The sequence below is a fragment of the Suncus etruscus genome, chromosome 15 (genome assembly GCF_024139225.1).
Source record: "Suncus etruscus isolate mSunEtr1 chromosome 15, mSunEtr1.pri.cur, whole genome shotgun sequence".
In the NCBI taxonomy this organism is placed as follows: domain Eukaryota; kingdom Metazoa; phylum Chordata; class Mammalia; order Eulipotyphla; family Soricidae; genus Suncus; species Suncus etruscus.
This window is the reverse complement of record NC_064862.1, coordinates 88,198,399-88,213,666: the sequence shown is the minus strand read 5'-3', so window position 1 is coordinate 88,213,666 and position 15,268 is coordinate 88,198,399. Positions and strand designations below refer to the sequence as shown.

Below are 15,268 nucleotides of genomic sequence, written 5' to 3'. Positions count from 1 at the left end.
CTCTGGGCTCAGGGGATGCCAGGATTCTAACCACTGTCTGTCCTGAACCTGCTGCGTGCAAGGCAAACACCCTACCACAGTGCTAAGCATTGCTAAACAAAAGCAAAACAGAGTGATAAGACAGCGTATAGGGCTATTGCTTTGCACACAGCAGACCTGAGTTCGATTCCCAGCACCCCATAGGCTCCCCTCAGCACCTCTAAGAGTGATCCCTAGGCACAGAGCCAGGAGTGAGTCCAAAGCACCGCTCAGTGTGTCCCCAAATAAACAAACAAACAAAAAACTGTCCTCAAGTCTCAAGTCTAGATCCTGGAGGGCTGAAGTGTGTCTCCTTGTCACTACACTGCCTGGCAGGGCTGAGTCCTCCCCCTTAGTGGACATTTTGCCCTCCTGGAGTGGGTCGGGTGGGCATGACCACACCTCACAGGGCTGGTCAGAGATGAGGGGGTGCACTTACCAGAGAAGAGGGCGACGTTGGCATGTTTGGGGTCATACGGGCAGCGAGCCATGCCACTGATGTTGTCCCCGATGGGCTTCAGTGTGTCGGTCTGCGGGGAACAGAGGTGAGTGACATGTCAAACCTGGCTGCCCCCAGAGCTTCCTAGCTCCGACAAAATAGCCCTGAGAGGCACCCCAAGTTAGTTAAATTAATGGGCTTTGGCTCGTGGAGCTGAACAGAAAAATCATGGGGTCTGAGAATCAAAATAAAAATCAAATTGCGGGGATGACGCTGGCCTTGTTACAGCCAACCCAGGTTCAAGCCTCAGCATATCCCCGAGCCCAACAAGAGAGATTCCTGGGTGTGGCCCAACTACCTCCCAGGAAAGAGCAAACTCAGGAAGGCTGCCTGTAAGAGCCAAGCAGGGGGAAAAGGGTCCTGGAGGCTGCCCCGGGGGCGCGAAGAAGCTGGGCCCCGGCAGGCCAGAGACTCACACTGTAGTTGGCGCACACGGGGTTGAAGGCGTTGGAGCCGCACACGAAGAGCGTGGAATTGTCCCGCAGCAGCAGCACTTTGACAAAGTTGCGACACTCGCCCTGCATGCGGGGAAGCCGGGTGGGTGGTGGGCGTGGCCAGGACCCCCCAAAACAAGGAAACAACCCAAGAAAATTCTTTGTGTCTGGTACCCCCTCCATGTCTAAAGAAGGGGTACAGGGTGGAACCATGGCAACATCAAGGTCCAGGATAGATAGGGATGTTTGTGGGCGTGGGCGTGGGTGTTTGGGGGCGTGGTCGTGGTCTTTTGGGCGTGGTCATGGCTAATTGGGGCGTAGCTATAGCTGGTCAGGACAAGGCCATAATAGGTCTGGGTGTGGCCAAAATCGGGCGAGGTGTGGCTATGTTTGGGGGCGCGGCCATCGTTGCTTGGGCGTGGCCATAGGTGGTTAGGGCGTGGCTATAGCTGATCAGACAAAGCAGTGATTGGTCTGGGTGTGGCCATGGCTAGATGAGGGCGTGGTCATGCTGTTGAGGGCGTGGCCATGATGTTTGGGGGCATGGTCATGGTTGATTGGGGCCGTGGCCAGAGCCGCCCTACCTCCTGTTTGCCTTTCATGCGACACACGCTGATGTCACTGGGGTTTGAACGCCACGTCAGCTTCTGCAGGTAGAAAGAGTGGGTGAGGGAGCAGAGGTCAGAGACCCCTCTCGGGGCACAGTCACGTAGGGCCAAACCCCTTTGTTGAGAGCTTCGAACCCAGACTCTTCCCTCCGCATCTCCAGCTTCAGTGCTCACCCTCTGGTACCGAAGCTCTGATGATGTGGAGGGTTCCAGGTCCACCTGGTACAGGCTGTCCCTGGGGGAGGGATGTTGTTAGCAAGGAGGGCAATGGCCTGCCCTCACCTCACAGCCTCCAGGAGGGAGATGCCAAATGCTCCGAGCATCTCCTCTGCTGATTTGGACCCCCCCAAGCCTGCTCCTCCGAGGTCTGCACCCCACAATCAGCTAATAAGCCCCTTGAGCAGCCCAGCTACCAACTGAGAATCACCTGCAATGCAACATATTAGTTTTCTCCGAAGCTACCACTAAAAGATGCCCCAGGCCCTGCCTGTCTGTCCTCCCCAGCCCCATTGCTCTTCTGCCTCCCCTGTCCCAGACAGACCCCTTTCTGGCCCAGGACCTTTGCACAGGATGGAGTCACAGGCTACATATCTTTTTTTCTTTCTTATTCCACCACAACTGGCTTCTTTTTATTCTGATCTCGACATACATGGCCACACAGCCCAGAGGGGGCCACTACAACGTCCCCTAAAAGGGACCCAATGAATTGGGGCCCTAAGTGATTCCCCCGTGATCCCATTCCTCTGGGTGCCACCCCCCTGGAAGAGCCTCAGAGACACACAGCAGGGCCCCCACAGCAGCCAAACCGCAGGTTCTGTCATGTGGTGCCCCCCACATTCCCTGAATCCCCCCATACCTGTCCCCAATGAACAGAGTCCTGTTAACCCGCAGGACACGCTGAATATTGAGGTCGCTGGTCTCCTCTGGGGATCTCAGGCGTCCAGGCCCACTGCCCACGAACACGGGATAGTGGTTCAGATCTGGGGGACAGGGCAGGAGATAAAGATCCAGGGCTGATACTGATCCTGGGGACCCAGAGGCACCCATTTCCCACCCACCCCCAACTTTCCCTACTTACAGTCCTTGGGGGCCACACTAAGTGGCGGAGACTCCTCGGGAAAAAGGCCGTAGGTTCCCCCCAGTAGTAGCAGCAGGATCTGTAGGGCCGGGCGGAGAGGAGGCGCCCTTGGGGTCCGCATGGCGAGGTCCGGGGGCGATGGGGTGTTGATCCCTGAGTGGGGGGGGGTAAGGGATGGATGAGACGCGTGGGTTGCAGTCCCACCTGCCGCCAGCAGGAGGCGCGCGCGGGCCGTGGTGACCCCTGCATTTCCCTTTTACAGGCGGATTTGTAATCAAGGATTTGTAATCAAAGCCCAACTTTTTCACGATTTCCTGAAGCCCAGCAACGGTCGCAACGCATGAGGAAGAACGAGAAAGTTGAGACAGCACCTTCAGCATCCTAAGGGCACGGTCAGTTCCCAGTACACACACAAACACCCCAAAATTGGAGGGTTGGGCCATACCAGTAGCATTCAGGGGTTACTCCTGGCTCTGTGCTCACATATCGCTCCTGGCAGGCTTCGGAGACCAATGGGATGCCGGGCATCAAACCCGGGTCGCTCCAGAGTCAGCTGTGTGCAAGGCAAACACCCTACCCACTGTGCTATTCCTCCGGCTCCTCACCCCCAATTGGGGGGAAAAATCGTAAAAGCAAAGGCACAAGCCAAATTCAAAGGCTTTTGAAATTTTACAAAGCCCCACGTGGAAATTGCAATCTTTTACCTTTGTTATTATTTCTATTTTAGGTCTTGGGGACACCCTCTGCGACTCTCAGGGGTTCCTTCTGGCTCTAGCACTACTCTTCTCCTGGCTCTGCTGCACTCAGGAATCAATCCTAGAGGTGCCCGGGGGACCCTATGGGATGCCAAGATCGAACCCAACCCGGGTCGGCCACGTGCAAGGCAAACACCCTCCCCGCTGTGCTATTGCTCCGGCTCCATGAAATGCAATCTTTTATAATCACAAAATAAAGAACGTTTCTCGGGGCCGGCGAGGTGGCACTAGAGGTAAGGTGTCTGCCTTGCAAGTGCTAGCCAAGGAAGGACCGCAGCTCGATCCCCCGGCGTCCCATATGGTCCCCCAAGCCAGGGGCAATTTCTGAGCGCTTAGCCAGGAGTAACCCCTGAGCATCAAACGGGTGTGGCCCCAAAAAAACAAAACAAAACAAAAAAAAAGACAGCTCAGGATTACTGAGCCTAAATCAAGAATGTTTCTCATTCTAGTGGCTCCACTTTCTGTTTTCCAATCCCCAATAATAGAATCTGAGGACCTCTCAGGGGTCCCGTTTTCCCTCTGCTATTTCCACATAATTAACAGACCCTGCCAGGGGGCTGGTATAGGAAAACAGGGAGTGCACTTGCCTGGCACTTGACAGCCCCTGGTTCGATCCCTGGCATCCCATAAGGTCCCCTGAGCATTGCCAGGAGTGATCCCTGAGTGCAGAGCCAGCAGTCAGCTTTGAGAACCTCTCCCCCAAAAAAGAAGTCCCTGCCAAGCATGTTATGGGTGTGCCCCAAGGGTGAGGATGAGGATGAGGTTAGTGGGGTACACTTAAAACTCACCCTCTGAAGACCTCTGCTCCCCGGCCTGATACTGACGATCAATCCATGTCCCCCAGAAGCCCCGTCAGAAACTCTTTAGTCTCATCGATTCTGGGCAAGCCCTGTGCCTCAGTTTCCCCATTTGAACGGCCAGGGACATCTATCTCCCAGTCCTAGCAGACCCCGTGGGGGGTCCCTGCAACTTTGGAAATGGAGGTGAAGCGGGAACTTTCTCAAAGGCCATAAAAACAGGAAGACCTTGTGTGGACCAGAGCCGTTTCCGCCCCGTGACCCTCAACTTCCAGGATTTGTGACTCACTCTTCACCCAGATCTCACATGTGTGTAGTGGGGGGAGATAGGGGCCCAGCCCATTTCCTTCAAGATTTCCTTCCCCGGCTCCTTCCCTCCTGCAGTTCCTGGGGGGGGGGCATGATGCAGTCCTAGCCGCCTACACACACACACACACACACACACACACACACACACACATATACACCTGCACCTCGCCTAGCAGTGAAGCCCCTCAGGATTATCCAGAATTCGGGAAGTTGCTTGGCATGAGGCCGACCAGGGTTCAAATCCCCAGGTCTGAGCTCTCGCCTGGACTGCTGATGCCAGAGTCAGCCCAGAGTCAGCCTGGAGCACCACTAGGAGTGCCCCAAAACCCAAAATAAATCAAGAACAAGAGAGAAAAGAACAGAGGCTGGTGAGATTAATGCACGGATCAAGGCGCTCGCCTTGCCAAACCTAACACCCGCTGTCTCTGTAGCACTTGGGCTGCTGGGTACCACCAGGGGGCGCCCCTGAGCACCCTGGGGTCCCTCTGGTCCCACCAAATTAAAACCTTTTTTAGGGCCCGGAGAGATAGCACAGCGGCGTTTGCCTTGCAAGCAGCCATCCAGGACCAAAGGTGGTTGGTTTGAATCCCGGAGTCCCATATGGTCCCCCGTGCCTGCCAGGAGCTATTTCTGAGCAGACAGCCAGGAGTAACCCCTGAGCACCGCCGGGTGTGGCCCCCCAAAAAAAACATTTTTAAACTCAGGGGCCAGAGAGATAGCATGGAGATAGGACATTTGCCTTGCATGCAGAAGAATGGTGGTTCGAATCCCGGCATCCCATGTGGTTCCCTGAGCCTGCCAGATGTGATTTCTGAGCGTAGAGTCAGGCGTAACCCTTGAACACTGCCAGGTGTGAGCCCCCCCCAAAAATTAAACTCAGGTATTGGAACAATAGTACAGCGGAGAGGGCATCTGCTTTGCACACGACTGATCCGGGTTCAATCCCCATAAAGTTCCCCTGAGCACCGTCAGGAGTGAGAGCAGAGCCAGTAGTCAGCCCCAAACACCTCCTGTATGGTCTCGCCCCCACAATAAAAATGAAAATTAAACCTAAAGCTGGCCAGGAGAGTCATCAGAGTGGGAAGGGCGTTTGCCTAGCATGCAGCTAACTCAGGTTTGATCCCCAGTATCCCACAGGGTCCCCCGAGCACTGCCAGGAGTGATCCCTGAGTGCAGAATCCTGAGTACTGCCAGGTGTGCCCCCCCCAAACAATCAAAAATAAATAAAATGCATTTAGGCCCTTGGGAATGGGAGGGATAGCCATAAAACTCAGGGAGAAACTGAGGCAAGCATGAATTCCCTAGGATCCCAGACTCCATGTCCTCCGGCACCTCTGATCTCGAACCCTGTCATCAATGTTGCTTCCATAATTAACTTCTTCTTTTTTTTTTTTTTTTTTTTTGGTTTTTGGGCCACACCCGGCGATGCTCAGGGGTTACTCCTGGCTGTCTGCTCAGAAATAGCTCCTGGCAGGCACGGGGGACCATATGGGACATCAGGATTCGGGATTCGAACCAACCACCTTTGCTCCTGGATCGGCTGCTTGCAAGGCAAACGCCGCTGGGCTATCTCTCTGGTCCCATAATTAACTTCTTCTAAGTGCAAATTTTCTTCTGGAATGTTCTACCAAGTGGTGCTTCCTGCGTCGGGACATATTGACGTCATTCTCTCCCCCTCCCCTGGTCCCAGCTCTTCTGTGTACATTTTACAACCAGATTAAAATCAACAATGTAGAATAAACCAACCCATCGCCCCAGGTCTGCAGAGAGCTCTGTAGCTGAAAGTGTAAAATGGGCAGTCATGAAATGAGGCCCAGAGTTCGATCCCTACAGCTTCCCACATACAGAACACACAATTCTGGCGCTCGAGCTGTCTGGGAGCCCCGAACCATCCCATTGTGAGCGCCCTCTAGAGACCACATGTATGAGAGCACCACCGGGACCCTCAGTGTATACATGACCCTGGCTCTAACATACCCTTTGGGGTGAAAACCCACCTTACTCGGGGTGAGAGCCATAGCACCTCGGGGAGGGCACTTGCCTTGCACGCAGCTGACCTGGGTTCGATCCCTGGCATCCTATAGAGTCCCCCCGGCACTGCCAGGAGTGATCCCTGACTGCAGAGCCGGGAGCCAGCCCTGAGCATCACCGGGTGTGGCCCCAAAATAAATAAACACAAGACAAGCTGGTTCTGCTGGATTGTGGGGAGACCCAAGGAATGTCCTAGATAAAACAAACCTAAAGTGGCTGGAGAATCCATGTGGCGGAACAGGAACCCCAAGATTCGACCCTTGGCACTGCCTAGATCAGCCCCCAAAGAGCACAAAACTGGGAGTCACCTCTGAGTAGCACCAGGAATGGGGCCTCCCCCCCACAAAAAAAAAAAAAAAAAAACCTTAACAGGGCTAGAGCAATAACACAATGAGTAAGGTGTTTGCTTTGTATGCTGCTAACCCGGGTTCGATGCCCAGCATCCCATATGATCCTCTGAGCCTGCCAGGAGTGATTTCTGAGCACAGAGCCAGGAGGAACCCCTAAATGATGCCAGGTATGACCCAAAACCCAAAAATAAAATAAAATAAAATAAAAATAATAACATTAGAGACTAGGACGAGCTGGTCAGACCGTGGTGGTCTTGGGACAGGCGTCACCCTCTCTGGGCTCCTGCAAACTCCTGGAAAAGTTGGGGGGCAGGTGTGGCTGTATTGGGGGGCAGGGATGGGGCCAGCTTTGCGCTCCCGTCTCCAGTTCCACGGAAGGAGCGTCTGTGAGCAGTGGCCCCTCTGGATTCCAGCTGGAGCCTGGCACGTTGTCAGGGGGATCGAGTGACCGCCTGGGGAGGCTCCGTTACCGGCTCCTCTTACAGCTGCCAGGCGCCCCCATCATGGGGCTGTCTAGGAACGGATGAGCCAACAGAGGGTGTCCCTGAGGGTAGGAGAGGCCCTGAGAAGGCGGGGAGCCCCTCTGGACTCCCCCAGCCTGGCTCTGTGATGATTTAACCCATCACTGCCCGGCCCAGATAAAGACAGCAGCCTGGGCCAGGTTCCTGAGTTTCCCACCTTCTCTAGTGCTCTGGTTGTGGGGAACCTCTTTCCATAGCCCATGTGGGGGGCTAGAGATGGGGGACCCTCCCCTAGGAGGATCAGGACAGACAGACAGTGCTGTGCAACCTCACGGCCTTCACTACCATCTCTGGGCTGGTCCTTCACGGTGGCCCTGGACGCAGCCTGATGCTCAAGCTGGATGAACGACCACCCCCCCCCCCGAAAAAAAAAACACAGACACACATTCATACATACACACATACCCTAGATCCCCACTCTGGAAAGATCTGGAAGAATGTCTTTTTCAGGCTTCCCCAGCAGCAACAGGGCCAGGGAATAAGCTCTTGTTTGTTTGTTTGTTTGTTTGTTTGTTTGTTTGTTTTGGATTTGGGGGGCCCACCTGGCAGTGCACACGGTTATTCTGTACTCTGTGCTATGGGATCAGTCCTGAAAAGGCTCAGGGGACCCTAAGCGGTACCAGGGATTAAACCCAGGTTGGCTACATGCAAGGCAAAAGGCCCTCCCCCTCTACTCTCTGTCTCTCTCTGCACCCCAGTAGCTGAACTCCCACATACTCTCCTGTGATCTTCCACAAAGCAGCTTCTCTTGGTCTCAGGATCCAACGATTGGATTCACTCCCTGAGGGGCTGGGCTGAACCCACAAATGGCTTCTCCCACACCCCTAAGAATCAGCTGAGACCAGCTCTGGCCCCCTTACCCCACATCTGCAGAAGTCACCTAATCAAAGTTACCCAGGACAGAGCGACAGCACAGAGGGTAGGGTGTTTGCCTTGCACACAGCTGACCCGGGTTCGATCCCCGACATCCCATAGGGTCCCCCTAAGCACTGTCAGGAGTGATCCCTGAGTACAGAGCCAGAAGTCAGCCCTGAATATTGCTGGGTGTGGCCCCTAGGGAAAAAAAAAAACAACAAAAAGGCCACTCAGGACAGAGCGGGTACCCAAGTCACATGAGGGCCTGTCTTAGTGGGGGACTGATACCCCAATGTACAATCTACCAGTGGGTGACAAAGATGCTGGGACCCCAGAAGGGCAAATTGGGGAAGGGGAGGACCTCTGTGGGAAACAGTGGGGGGACAGTGGAGGCAAGACCTCAAGTGGGAAATACAGGGCTCCCCGCCCAGATGGGGCGGGTGGGGGGAGGCGGTCTGGTGATTAATTTTAATCACAATTTGGGAATTGGGCCACAGGGAAGGAAATGAGAGGCGTAGCTGGTAATTAGGGGCCAGAATTCTGGATGATGCAATTTTGCAGGGAAATTAGTGTCACTTACACCCTCGGATAATTAGCCCCCTCCAGGGGGCGTCCTTCAGGAATCTGGACTGGGGTGTAGGCTTCCCATGGGACTCATAGACTCCCAGAAAAGGGCTCTGTTTGCAGGGGGCTGACCGGGGTTCGATCCTGGGCATCCCAGAGAGTGTCCCAAGCCCCCACAAGGAGTCAGCCCTGAGTATCATCGGATGTGGCCCAAATTTTCTCTCCTAAAAAATATGTACATATGGGGGGCTGGAAAGATAGCAGTGTTAGGGCGTTTGCCTTGCACGCTGCCGACCCAAATAGGATTTGGGTTCGATCCCTGGCATCTCATTTGGTCCCCCGTGCCTGCCAGAAGCGATTTCTGAGCGCAAAGCCAGGAGTAACCCCTGAGCGCCGCCGGGTGTAGCCGCAAAACCAAAAATAAAAATAAATATCTATCGGCACCAGGGAATTTCATTTTAGGGTGGTCCCGATCCTTGTGCGCAGTGTCTTAATTTGGGGTGCTTAACAGGAGTTACCGGATGCCTTGGAGCTCAGGGGAACCACCAGTTTTAAGCACACAACCCAGTTTCTGATCCAAGTACATTCCAGAGGCGTGTCTGGGAGGCGGAGCTGGGGGGCTGACCTAGAGGGGAGGGAAGGGGAAGGCTGTGGGAGATGGGACAGCAAAGTGGGGGGGGATCCTGCCTGGAGGCTGGTGAGACAGGAGACTCCCCCAAGGAACTCGAAGATGACAAAGATGGGAAACCAGCCCCTAGGGGATGACCCTGGGGGTCAGAGTGGATGTCAGGCAGGCTGAATCAGGGCTCAGAAATGGCAGAGATGCGGGAAGGGGAGGCACCAGCGGCTGGGGCGTGAGAAATGGGCTAGGGCGGAGGAAGAGAGCAGGGGGCAGGGGGCTCTATATTTTGGGGTGACCCCAGGGGTGTTCCATCTCCCACCACCCCAATCTATGCCTCATGTCCCTGGAGTGGGAGGACTCCCCACTTCCTGGAGGGAGACTCAGAGCAAACATAGAATGGAAAGAAGAGCAGGATAGGGCAGGAAATTGCAGGCTCAGAGAGGGTTAGCAACCTGCCCTAAGCCACACAGCTCAGGGATGATGGCTGAGCTGGGAATGGAACCCAGGTCACAGGGTGAATCTTCATATCACTTTTTTTTTTCCTTTCTGATTTCCCTTTTTCACTTTTGGGGCCACACTCAGGGATGCTAAGGGCTTGCTCCAGGATCTGTGCTCAGGGATCACTCCTGGCAGTGCTCCAGGGGACCCTAAAGGATGCAGGGGGGATGGGGGGGAAAAGAAGGAGCAAGGGGGGGACCCAGAGAAATACCCAGGTTTGATCCCTGGCATCCTATAGAGTCCTCTGAGCACTGCCAGGAATGATCCCTGAGCTCAGAGACAGAAATACCCTTGAGCACGGCCAGGTGTGGCCCCCCAAAAAAAGAAAAGGAAAAATTTAGCCCTTCCCCCTTTTCTAAGCTCCCCCAAATTCTTTGGTTCTGCTGGCACAAGTGCTTCCCCGCAGCGGCCGCCAGATGGCGCGCGCGAACACTCCACAGGCCTGCGCCCCTTGGCCCAAGTCCCCCAGGCTGGGGTCCAAGCAGGGTCCCCCTTAGCCCACCCAGCAAGCACCCCCTTTGCACAGCGGTCTCCCCCTCCCTGCCATCTCCTGCAATCGTCTCCCCTGACTCACTGGCCTGCACCCCGTGGGCCTGCTCCAGGCTGTTCATCCAGTCCCACCGTCCTGCACCCCAAGACCTTGGCATATGTGCCCTGGGGTTCGCCTCACCGCCTGGGAACCCGGGCCGGAGGCTCCTTCGCCCTTGCCAGGTCTCAGCTCAATTGCCACCCTCGCGGAGATGCCACCGACACCCTCTGTGCCCGACAGCACCGCCCTGGGCAGCTACATCACCCAATATCCTTGTCCTGGGGAGATCATGGCACCCCCCTGAAAGACTCTAAGCGCCCCCCTGAGCTGCGAGGTACACCCGGGCAGGGCACAGTGGGCGCCTGGGTCCCCAGCAGAACTCTCCCCTTACCCCAGCAGGGCCATGAGGGGAGGCACTTTTCAGCCTTTTTTATTTTATTTTATTTTTATTTTGGTTTTTTTTTGGGGGGGGGTCACATCCAGTGATGCTCAGGGGTTACTCCTGGCTTGAGGGACCATCCTAGGTCAGCTGTGTGCAAGGCAAAAGCCCTATCGCTGTGCCACCACTCTGGCCCACTTTCCAGCCTTTCAAAATGATTCCTCTCTTAAATTTTAATTTTTTTTTTTCTGGAGAAGGAAGATAAACAACAGACGCCGCCTGGCACTTCCCCCTGTCAGGGCTTGTTGAAAAGTTCAAACCTTGGAGCCTGAGAGATGGCACAGTGGGGAGGGCGTTGCTGGCCTTGCATGTGGCCCAGCCCGGTTCAATCCCCAGCATCCCATCGGAGCATTGTCAGGAGCACTGTCTGCCTAAGGGCAGAAGCAGGAGGAAGGCCTGAGCGCCACCCCAAAGTCAAGAGAAGGGAAAAATTCAAGTCTAGAGAGTGGACTGTTGGCACAGCGGGGAGGGCGTTTGCCTGGCATGTGGCCGACCCCAGTTCGATCCCCGGCATCCCATAGAGTCCCCTGAGCACCACCAGGAGGAATCCCTGAGCATCTCCGGGGGTGCCTCCTTTTCCCAAAATAATAGTTCCACCCTAAAGAAAAGAAAATAGCATTTGCGTGTAGCGGATGTGGGGATTAAGGCCAGGACATCGGCAGGACTGAGAAAAAGATCAGACTGGTCGTGGCAACTGACAGGAGGTTCTGGGCAGGGAAGAAAGATCATTCTCTCACTGCTCACCCTTCCACATCCATTAAGCATCCATTAAGGCCCCAGCCCCAATGCCCCACTTTGGTGTAAATCCCTGACTCTCTAGGGCCAGTGTCTGCCTCAGTTGTCCTTCCTTCTGGAAGCTGCTAGAAGGCCATGCAGGTGTCACAGTTATAGCATTATCACGGCTGGGATTCTGGGGTCACCGAGTGTGGGGTACTGCCTGTCAGGGTCCCTGGGACCAGTTCTCTACCCCTCAACCCCAAGAACCCATAATCCTCCTGGTTCCTGAGAAAGGTCACTTGTTTTTTTAGGTCAGCCCTGGGGAAGCAGGCCTGGGCCAAGGCAGGTGCATGCTGGGAGTTGTAGTCCACATGGAAAGCATCACCTGTAAGCTGAGGGCCAAGGGGGAGCACCAAGGAGGTAAGGGAGATGGGGAGCATAGTCCTCCCCAAGTCACCTACATCCTGTCACTGTAGCTAAAGTGCTTGTGGCTGAGAGATGGAGATTTTGGAGAGGAGGAAAGGAGGAAGGGAGGACTCGGGGGTCTCTATGGGATGACAGAGATCAAACCTAGGGGGTCATGTGCAAGACAAGTGCCCTCCCCACTGTGCTATCACCCCCAAAATCCTCATATCCAAGATGGCCCACCAGGACATACCACAGTCAAACCCAGATCCCCACAGGGTCTTGAGCCCAAGAGCAGCTGAAAATTGACAGTTCCTTGAGTGGCTGAGAATTTGGGGGGGGCACAGTAGGTTCAAGTCCACATCCCTGCAGAAACACCCCCTCTGGCAGACAGCGGCCCCAATCACAGGCTCCTTTCTCCAGGGCTGGGGAAAAGAGGGTTTGTCCCATCCCCACTTGCATGCCTCCCAGGACGGGGAACTCGCTCCTTTCTCTGCTCGAGCAGCAGGTGTGGCGGGCAGGAGGCACCTTCGTCACGGCTGCTCAAAGGCTGAAATGCTACTTGGGGGGCCCTGTGGACCCCAGTTAAAACCTCCTCTAGTCCCTAAGTGCTCTGGGGGACAAAGAGGACTCCCAGCCTCTCTGCTCTTGCTCTGTTCTCGCTTGTCCTGGGGCTAAGGCAGCGGCTTCACCTGCGGACTGGGTTTGATCCCCAGCACCGCCTGGGCCCTGAGGCATTGCCAGGAGAAAACCCTGAGCACTTGAGCTTAGAGTAGCCAGAAGGTGTGACCCCCCCCCCCCAAAGTACACACGAAAACAATCTCAGCTTTCGGGTCCTTGGTCCTTCCTGCTCCCCACACCTGAGACTTCCACCTCCTCTCCAGTCCAGTGGGCCACAAGCTTCAGGCCCCCTCCTTCAGGCAGCTCCCTGGATTCCACCAGACCCTTTCTGGATAGGAGCCTGGCCTGGGGAAGGGCCGGGCACACAGCCCAGACGCACACCCCAAGATCAGACCAGGACACGTCCTTCCCAGGGGATGGGCAGTGGCCGGCGTGTCCTTCAGCCCCTAGGGACAGAGGGACAGAGCTCACCTGGCTGCCCACTGACGTCAGGGTCACCTTTGCAAGGGACGGGGGCCGAGTTGTCTCTTCCAGGCTCTGTTTTGGGACCCCAGAAACCCCCATCCCTGAGCTCCAGGCCACCCACAGTCCCGCAGATGGCCAAACACCCGCGTTGACCTCGCTGGGTAAAATTCTCAGATCAGAGAGGACAAGCAACCTTTCTGGGGGTCACACAGCTCTTTCTCCTCCCAGACTAGATCTCTCTGCCAGAACCCCCAGACCTAATTTCTGTCCTGCACCCCCATAGCCTTATCTGTGGGTCCTAGACATAGTAGAACATTTCTAAGGGGGGGGCCTAGCTAATCCAACTTTCCACTAACAATCCCACTGCTTCCCTCAGACTCAGTTTCCCCATTCGTCCTGAAGTGGGGGTGCCAGGTTGATTCAGGATGAGATTTTTCTGCTAGGTTGCGTCTTACCCCGAAGCATTTCTAAGGGGTCTCCTGGGTCACCCTGACTCCCAAACCATCTTCCTGGGTGGGGGGGGACGGCTAAGACGCCTCCTTTCCCAGTGGGTCCTGAGCCCCAATATTTTTTCACAAGTGGGCCCCGACTGCCTCGAGTTTCAGCAAAACTTCTGGAAATTTCCTCCCTGGCCATGAGGGAATGGGGTGGGGGGGCTGGGAGAGGGGCACAGTCTCCCAACTCGGCTTTTGGAGTGGGGACCCAGAAAACTAGCAAGCTGCAAGACAGTTCTGGGAGAGGGGGTGGGGGTCCCTGCTGCACCCCTGTCCTGAAAACCACCCTTACTGCTCCAAAGTCATAGGGAGGAGCCCCCTGACCCCCAAGGTCCCCTCCAGTTGGGGGGGATGTAGGTGTCTCAGAAAGGGGGTGAAGGTCTGAAAATGGTTCACCCCAACTTCAGAAGACTCTATGCTAGCTGTGGGGAGGCCAAGGAGAGGATCTTTCAGCCAGCAGCCTCTTGGGGAGGGAGGTACCCCAAACTCGGCAGGCAGGCAGGCACCAGGCAGGACATGGGGGGGACACGTGACCCGACTTGGGGGGGGACCTATCAGTTCCCTCACCATGGGGGCCACACGCGGCCACCCCCACCCACCCGCTCTGGAGAGAAAGACGCTTCATTCTTTGTCCTTTTGTCGGCTCTTGGGGGGCCCCTGCTCCCCCCCAGGACCTCACTGCAGCTTTGAGGGCTCTGGACGGGCCTGCTCTCTGTCCCTCCTTGTCCTCGAGACCGGGTCCGGGTCCAAGGGGGTGCTGGGGGGTGGCCCCAGTAGGAGTCTGGGGGCGGCCTCTGTGCAGTGCGGTGGTGCGGAGGATGCGCGTGGTGGTGGTGGTGGTGGTGGTGGTGGTGGGGAGGAGGGATGGGATGAGTGGGGGGGGTCGTTGAGCTCTGAGGACCCCGCCCCCCAAAATATATCCCTCATCCAGCAAAGCATCCCCCCACCACCACCTGGGCCCCAATCCAGCTTGTGGGGGGGGTAGGCGACGCAGCAGCAGAAGCATATCCTTGTCCCATTCTAGTCTTGGGGGGCTGGTGCTTCCACAGCCCCCCTCCCTGGGCCGCGATCTGCACCCGCCGCGGGGCCCACAGACCGTCTTTTATAGCCGCACAGAGACCCCCAGTCAAAGCCGGGCGCCCCCCCCCCAGCTGCAGAGCCCAAGGCCACCCCCATTCTGGGCTCCCTGGGCGCAGCGCCCCAGGCCCCAATCCAAGCCAGGCGCTGGAGTGGATGGAGGGAGAGCTCCTGGGGTTGGGGGGGGGACAACCAAGGGGGGGCACCTCTGCATCTAGACTGACCCACACCCCAAAAAAAGAGACCCCCTAGATGCATCTTTTCTGTATCCCAATGCAGCTCCCCCAATATTAAAATAAAAAAAAATCCAAAAAAGGTAATAAAAAGAAAATCCACCCAGAACCCAAATGCATCCAGAGGAGCAGAGGAGGGACCCCCCATCCCTAGGGCCTCGCCGGGGGCGCCGGGACCCCCATGCACACGGCGATCCCCCTTGCAGCGGGCCCGGGGCGCTTACCTCGGAGGCGCGTCGTTGGCGAGTGCGCGCAGGGGGCAGGGCGCGGGGCTCGGGGCGCGGGGCGCGGGCGGGGGTGTCCGCACCTGTCCCGGCCGGGCGAGGGGGGGGCTGGGGGCGTCGGTCTC

General features: G+C 56.3%; 1 protein-coding gene across 1 annotated transcript in view; it reads right to left on the bottom strand.

The window, feature by feature from the left end:
* SEMA6B (semaphorin 6B) overlaps nt 1-15,268 on the bottom strand; it is a 25,573-nt gene extending 10,305 nt beyond the window's left edge. The window contains exons 1-7 of the mRNA XM_049789290.1: nt 15,144-15,268; nt 2,638-2,790; nt 2,416-2,539; nt 1,734-1,794; nt 1,536-1,598; nt 934-1,035; nt 458-548 (exon numbers count right to left, since the gene is read on the bottom strand). Of these exons, the coding sequence (XP_049645247.1) occupies nt 458-548; nt 934-1,035; nt 1,536-1,598; nt 1,734-1,794; nt 2,416-2,539; nt 2,638-2,758 (562 nt within the window). The 5' untranslated portion in view covers nt 2,759-2,790; nt 15,144-15,268. The remainder of the gene's footprint in view (nt 1-457; nt 549-933; nt 1,036-1,535; nt 1,599-1,733; nt 1,795-2,415; nt 2,540-2,637; nt 2,791-15,143) is intronic.